This window comes from Sinocyclocheilus rhinocerous, unplaced genomic scaffold, assembly GCF_001515625.1.
Source record: "Sinocyclocheilus rhinocerous isolate Xijiao unplaced genomic scaffold, SAMN03320098_v1.1 scaffold2639, whole genome shotgun sequence".
In the NCBI taxonomy this organism is placed as follows: domain Eukaryota; kingdom Metazoa; phylum Chordata; class Actinopteri; order Cypriniformes; family Cyprinidae; genus Sinocyclocheilus; species Sinocyclocheilus rhinocerous.
In genome coordinates, this window is record NW_015644415.1 from 48,905 (window position 1) to 56,987 (window position 8,083).

General features: G+C 37.0%; 1 protein-coding gene across 1 annotated transcript in view; it reads left to right on the plus strand.

The window, feature by feature from the left end:
• LOC107758332 (protein tweety homolog 3-like) overlaps positions 1-8,083 on the plus strand; it is a 49,490-nt gene that overhangs the window by 6,499 nt on the left and 34,908 nt on the right. The window contains exon 2 of the mRNA XM_016576046.1: positions 7,195-7,364. Within this exon, the coding sequence (XP_016431532.1) occupies positions 7,195-7,364 (170 nt within the window). The remainder of the gene's footprint in view (positions 1-7,194; positions 7,365-8,083) is intronic.

Sequence of the window (8,083 nt, forward strand, 5' to 3'; positions counted from 1 at the left end):
TTTCCCAAAATGGCAGAATACTATTTTTATGCTGTCACTGCACTAAGGTCAAATGAATTATTAAAATATCTCCAGTCTATTTTCTTTAAGTTTTTAAGTGTTATGCTTTACAGCTTTTTTTCTACCCACTATTATATTTAGTTGTAAAAACCTTTAAAATAAAAATGAGATTTTTTGGTTAAAACTAGGGTTGTCAATTGAAAATCACAATAATTTCATGAGTTAAGTCTTTTAGATTTATTCTCTAACCGAATTGGGAATGAAAATGTGCACCTTGCATGGTTTGCTACCCACTACTATACCACACCACCCACAATGATGCTTTTTTTGGAAACTAAATGGTCTAGATTTCAAACCTGTAGCTTGAATTTCTATTTCGTTTTTGAAGTGACACATTTTTATAATGCAAAAATGTGTTGTTTCCTGTGTAGGGTTGCATGGGAACTTTGTCTGGGGAATTCTGGAAATATTCCAAGTTGGAAACTTACCAGGAATGTATGGGAATTTTGGGGAATTTATGGGAATTAATTGGAAATTTGGGGAAGTTTCGTATACAAACATAAATATAAACATTTTGTTTGATCATAAGCTGACATGCATGCAAACTAATAACTACATTCACTTTAGACACGACTGGAAGTTGGAAACTTACCAGGAATGTATGGGAATTTTGGGGAATTTATGGGAATTAATTGGAAATTTGGGGAAGTTTCGTATACAAACATAAATATAAACATTTTGTTTGATCATAAGCTGACATGCATGCAAACTAATAACAATTAGAAAAATTAAATTAAAAAAATAAAAATTTTTAATTTTTGGGGGGAATCTCTGATGCTTTTTTCAGGATTTATTTTTCACGTTGTGTCAATCATGTTTACATCCTGCCTCTGAAACTTTCATCCGTCATAAAATTTCAGATCAGTTTCAATTTTTAGCGTATTTCGCATACATAGCATTGACACAATGTGAGGTCGTACTTATTTTTTAACATGCAAAAAAAAAAAAATCCTTAAATCCTACACCATATTTTTTTATTGTAGTATTCTGTAGGTAAGGGAATGATTTTTTTTTTTGAATAAATAAAAAAAATCAGTCCCTTAATGTGACCGCTTTTTTGTCTTTGTTTAGTAGAGCACAGTGAGATTCCACGTATGGCGTTTCTCTGAAACGTGACAGGATAAAGGGTGGTGCATATTTTCCAAATATCAGTATGATGGCCTATAGCCAGGAGCATATCAGCACAGTGAGCTTGTGTTTGAAATGCTGCTGTTGTTCTTGGGCAGTGGTATCGCTCAGAGGGGTCTCTCGCTACGCCATGTCCTGAATCAGCATATGGAAAGAGTAGATCCATTAAGATAATCTGCAGAAGATTACCGTCTGTTTAGAAAAGCTGAGTCTGGGTCTTTTCCTGTTAGCAGCAAAAGGAAAAATGTTGCAGGATTGAAATCTCAGTAATTGCAGTGACCTCCTTGGCACAAGTTCTAATAGGAAAACACAAGCACTCTGAGTTGGCAAATGCCAGCTGTGTTTCATATCTTTAACCGGTGAGGAAGTCTGTCGAAGGTCGTGTTAGATTTAATGCATTATCAGGTGTGCTATTCCTATGACCTTGGCATCGCAAGCGCTCTGAGCTACAGGAAGTAAATACAACATTTAAAGCTGTTTTTGGCAGTGATGTCTAGGGCTGTCAAAATGACTGAAAAACTAAATTTTAATTTTCTACTTAAATTCAAATTATGACTTTCGAATTATATTCGAATTTAAAAGGCATAATTTCAGTTAGGGGGAAAAAAGCTTTTGGCTTCTCTCCTGAGGCCACAAGAGGGCGCATCGAGCAAAATATTATGCACGTTTCTTCAAAGCGTAATAAAATAACACGACTATCTTTGGGAAAAAAAGTGTATAATGTTTAAAATGTTTATAAACCATATATAATTAATAAAGTTTGCTTAAACAATAAAAAAAAAAAAAAAGCACCATGCATGAATGTCATAAGTCATAAAATAAGGCATTAAATGTCTGTAAGTCGCTTTGGATAAAAGCGTCTGCTAAATGCATAAATTATTAAATTTGTGATAAATATGTGTTCTGTTTGAACGGCTTGGTTTCAGTTTTGACGTAAACAACAACATCTCAACACTGATGCTCTCATTTTCCACAATATATGAATAAACAACGTAGCAGCGCTGCATCTAGTGGGTTCAACTGGATAGGCTAACAAAAGCATTCAAATGCAATCAATGACACATACATCGTCATCGCATCTGGTGCGCCACTGATAAGGCTGCCTGATGGCTGACGTAGACCTTAAATTCGAATGCAACGTTTTTGCATTCGAATGTGGATTTTTTTTTTTTTTAATTCGACGAATATTCGAAATTCGATTTTTGTTTTTGACAGCCCTAGTGATGTCCCCATGCTGGCTAATGTGATGTTTTTTTTTGTAACTTTGCTTTCTTGTTTGAAACCAATTAAGTAGATGGATTTAGTAGACATGCAAACCTCTTGTTTCTTCTGCCATTTTTTACTAGGGCTGATTATTCAGTTGCATTGTATATTTATATAAAGGCACATCATTCTGCCAGTACGCTGAGATGATCTCATGGGCGCAAAGGCTGTTAATCACATTCTCCAAACACATTATCAGAGGTTGTCAGCAATGTAGTTCTGGCAAGAGCTGTCATTCTTTGTAAATGAGGCTATTTAAGCACTGATTAATCATAGCAAGAGTGCTTACTGGCCATTCTCCCAGATGGTGTTGGCACCAAGTCACAATTTTCCTCATCTTGAGACGTCATATCACCCATCGTCGTCATCATTCACACCTCATTTGTCTCAGATGAGTTTCTGCCTCACATTTCCCATTGTTGTAGCTATTGAATGGTTTTGGGTTTGAGTTGGTGTTGAGTAGGTGGTGATTCATTGAGGAACAGTTGTTTCAGTGACCCTGGCAAGTGTTAAGATCATAAGTGGGATAGATCGTGTTTACATATTAGCAGTGGGTCACGATGTCTGTCTAATCATCCGACAACCGTTTAGTCGGTTAGTGATGTTGACTAGGAAAGAGGTTCATGGTTTATCATCTGCTACTTAAAGTAGATTGTCATCAGTGACGTGAAGGTTTATTCATCTATCTTCAATATGAGTCTGTTTGATTATTTACCTGTAAGTCAGATTCAAAAGATTTGTGAACATAAAAGCCCACGGGTCTGTTTCAAGTCAGCACAACTCTCGCTGTCTGTTTTTGAACTGTCAAAAACAGTGAAAGATTCAGAAGACCTCACAAAAGATTCATTTTTCGTGAAGTGCCACTGTGAATAGTGGACATTGTGGTTTATAGACAAGTGGTTTTCACAGTCTATACAGCACAAGGCTTAATCGTGCTTCTAAAATTAGAACGGTTTAGCATTTGCCCGCAGGGACTGGGTTGTCTTGGTTTCTGGAAATTATTTCCCATCTTTCTCCATCACACAGAAATGTCAAACAGCAATGAAGTAATAGACTTGTTCTCCAAATTCAACGCAGAGGTCTTGAATGCGAGCATTTTGAAACAATTTCAAAGTAGGGATGTGCAAAACACAGGGATCTTGATATTTTTAACTTGCTGCAATGGCCAAAGATCCTTCAGCTGGTCGACTATCATGAACAATCCCTGGTTTTGAGGGCAAATTGACTGCTCTGAAGACTGTGTTAACTAAGGTAACCTAATTACCATGGCTTATGTCTAGTAAACAAGAGCTGCATGATTACCCTATTATTACTCTATAATATGACCCTAACCAAGATTTTAACTTGTGAATTGTTTTAATTGATTTAATGATAAAAGTGGTATAATTTAGCAAATGGTGAGGCAAACTTTTATCAGTCTGATGCACATTGTACCATATCCTGACTGGAAACAGTCCATTTAAAATGACGGACATAAATGACCAGCCAGGCAGCATTTATTTGATCAAAATACAGCAAAAACAGTAATATTGTGAAATATTACAATTTAAAATAACAGTTTTCTATCTGAATATATGTTAAAGGGTTAGTTCTGCCAAAAATGAAAATTCTGTCATTAATTACTCATCCTCATGTCGTTACGTAAAATAACGTATGCTGTTTTGTGTCTTCTGCACCACTCGGATACGCTGTTTCCGTTCAGATCAAATCACAACAACGTAGGTTTTACGTCCAGCGGATATTCTCCAAAATGGCACCAGGGTGATGCGGAGGAGACGAATTGTTGAATAAAGGTTTTTTACAAAAAGTATTTTCGTAGCTTTGTATAGTTGCGGATGAACCCCTGATGTCACATGGAATATTTTACAGATGACCTTGCTACGTTTCTGGACTTGGGAACATTTCTTCTCCAAAATGGCACCAGGGGGATGCGGAGGAGACGAATTGTTGAATAAAGTTTTTTTTTTTTTACAAAAAGTATTTTCGTAGCTTTGTATAGTTGCAGATGAACCCCTGATGTCACATGGAATATTTTACAGATGACCTTGCTACGTTTCTGGACTTGGGAACATTTCAGTTGGTTTGCTGTCTATGCAGGGTCAGACAGCTCTCAGATTCCATCAAAAATATCTTAATTTGTGTTCCGAAGATGAACGAAGGTCTTACGGGTTTGAAACGTCATGAGGGTGAGTAATTAATGACAGAATTTTCATTTTGGGTGAACTAACCCTTTAAAATAATTTATTCCTGTGATGGTATGAATTTTCAGCATCATTGCTCCTTAAGTGTCACATGATTCTTCAGAAATCGTTTTAATATGCTGATTTACTACTCAATAAATATTTGGTATGGATGTACTGAATACCGACTACTTCACGGACATGAAACAAATTTTGATATACAGTTATGTTGATTGATATCTTGTTTATTTTTTAACAGCTGCATCAAACAAACTTTTAAATTTTTCCAATTAAGACTCACTGACACAATTGTCAATCCACAACTTCTAGTTTCATCTTTAGACAGTGCCATTAATACAGTCTAGCACAATGTAAACAAAACTTTGTTTCCAGGTGGTCTGATAAACCTCTGACCTGAAAATTCACTGAAATCATCTGAGCCTATTAATCCCAAATAATTACCTTGAGACAAACAATCAGGCTTTGTGTTTTAAAGTAACTGAGCAATGATGTCCTTTTAGCAGTACAGTCTATGCTTTTAAGATCTGCTCGCTTTTCCAGTTTGACTCGCTGGGCCCTTTTGAACCAGCACAATGGTTTTCCCAGCTCTCCTGTGATCACACACTGTGAGCTTGACGGACAGCTTGGCACAAGTTGAAAGCTGTATGTAAACTCTGTGATTTGGGAGATTTAAAATGCTTACATGCGAAAAGGGGTTCAGTGATCATGGGTGTCACCATATGTGGGGTTGTCACAATAAGATTGTCAGAGTGAAGTATGTCTTAACCGAGAATAGCTCTGACCTCATTATACATAAAAATTCCCCTGCAGGTTACTTGTCACGTGAGTTGCAGTGGGAGACTCGACTTAGAGCGACCCACGCACCAGTTTCAATTTTAATAAAAGCGGAAGTGTTATGAGGTGCCTTTGATTTGTCTTAGTCATATTTTGAGCTAAAAAGAGTCATAAAACTTTGAGTCGGGGAAAAATATGACACTGAAATAAACAGCAAATTAGGTCACTTATATGTTGCAGTGTGTGGTTTTTTTTTTACATTATGACAAGTAATGTCCAACTAGAACATTTTTTTTTAACAAAATTATATAGAATTCTATTCATTTCCTTCTGTTTTACTCTTGTGCTGTGCTAAATATCCTTTACCTAATTTGATGTTCCTAGTCAAAAATTACTGGCCTTTTTAAAATTGCTTGTAAATCTCTCATTATATATTATCACCAAATCGTTGATTCAGTCTTTTTGTCAATTAGCACATGTTTTGTATTTCTTTTTGGGACTTCATTGATCTGAGCTTATGTACCTCAGTTTTTGAGTAAAAAACAAACAACAACAACAATAATAATAATATTTGTGGATAATTTTGGCATTGTTCATTGAATGCGTAAACTCAGATCAAGAAAAAAATGCAAAATCTGTGCTAACTGAAAGAAAACAAGTTGATAAAAAGAATGAATCCAATATTTGGTTATAATATGGTAGTTAGTGTTGTCCATAGAATAGAATAATTGCAGTCTCCAAATGAAACATCAGAATGAAACAAAAACAGATGTAAATGAAAATTCTGTTCCATTTAATAAATATCTGAGTTAACATTTTGTAAAATCTTTTTTCCCAAAGATTATTTGTGTATGATTTTTTTGGAGGCTAAAGCTTAAAGCCGTTCAAAGTATACTGCATTTGCTAGCATGTGCAAATACAGGCACTCGACACATGCGCACTAGAAAGTTTCATCTTTGTCCAGTGTCTAGGCTATTTCTCTCCAGAAGTTATACCCAAAAAAAAAAAACGTCTTTGTTCTGATTTAAACTGGAGTTGTGGGTATCTCTTAACATTCGGAACCAGAGAAAGCCATAAGGATAATGTCACCGGAGCTACTGCTAACATAATTTCTGTTTTTGCCTTGGTGACGTATATAAAAAGAAAGCTGACATATGGCAGAAGAGTTTTTGGCAAGTCTCCTCTACTGACCAGTTCGAAAGATGTGAAACATAAATAAACATACACACATTGATAAGCCACTGCACATGAGTGCAAGGTATTCTTTAATAGAGAAAATAGTTTTTTCCTGTTAATCGGGTTATTTCAGGTCTACACCACTCCTTTCAATCTGATCGACATTTCATCCGAATCCAGCCCAGTCGGATTGGTTGCATTGTTTACGTGAAGGCTTTTCAATCCATTTGAGCCATAAATCTGATTATAAACTCATTATTTGGGTGCATGTAAATTAGGGATGCGCCGATCCGATATTCATATCGGGTACGGGCTCCGATAGTGCCATTTTTCTCGGATCGGGTATCGGTCAGAGAGGGCCGATTCAAATCCGAGATTTGTTTTTATTTTTTTCCCCCGATTGTGCAAATTATTCTGTGTTACTTCTGAAGCCATACTCTAGCTTAATGTGAGCTACATATGAATATTTAAGTCCTTACCAATACCGAACCCTAGGTATCGGAATCGGTATCGGAGGCAAAAAAGGTGGATCGGAGCATCCCTAATGTAAATGTAGCTAATGGCTCACGTTTTCTTCTTATCTCTTGCGTAGTCCATCCTGCTGCTGGGCAGTGTTGCTCTGGCATGCTTGGCCTTGGACCTCCTCTTCCTCCTCATCTACTCCTGCTGGCTGTGCTGCCACCGTAAGAAGAGCGAAGAGCAGCCAAACGCAGACTGCTGCTGCACCGCCTGGTGCGTCATCATCGCCACCCTCGTCTGCAGGTGAGTCTGAATGCATTTTTCCTCATACCAGCGTCTCATTCAGGCAGAAGATGACACGTGTAGTCACTGCTCATGTACTCTGGTCTCCAGAGAGATGCTTTTATCAAATTATCCCCAGCTGGAAAAACTTCATTCTGTCTGTTGGAGTGTAAAAGAAGGTGTGTATTATCTGAAGGGCTGCAGGGTTTAATTTCTGGATGGGAAGCCGTTTCTGTACTAATCTCTGTAGTAGGGGTGGGCGCTATACCGGTATGAAAGTGACTTTTTATGTTGTTCCATGATATGGATTTTGCTATACCATGGATACCGTTATATATTCATGAATTCAAATTTTGCATTTATATAGTTTTGTTCAATTTGGTACGCTTTGTAAATTTGAACACAAATGACGATAAAGAGTCAAGGCTGAACGTTTTTGTCCTCTGTGTGCAACGCCGTACTACACAGGCATTAGTAATCAAACACAGAGCATCGTAACAGACCAAATTAATAGAGCACAAATCGCCTACTCCAGTGGTTCCCAAACTGGGGGGTGCGGCAAGGCTGAGGGATAGTGTACAATCAGCAGATTATTTAGCAAAAGAAACCTCTGCCGGGTGATAAAGACTACACTGCGTAATTTTCCCGCTTATCATGCGGCCACTTGTCTGATAAGTAAATAATTGAGCGCAAAATATTAATAAAAAATTTTAATTACCTCAACATGACTCGCAGTACCC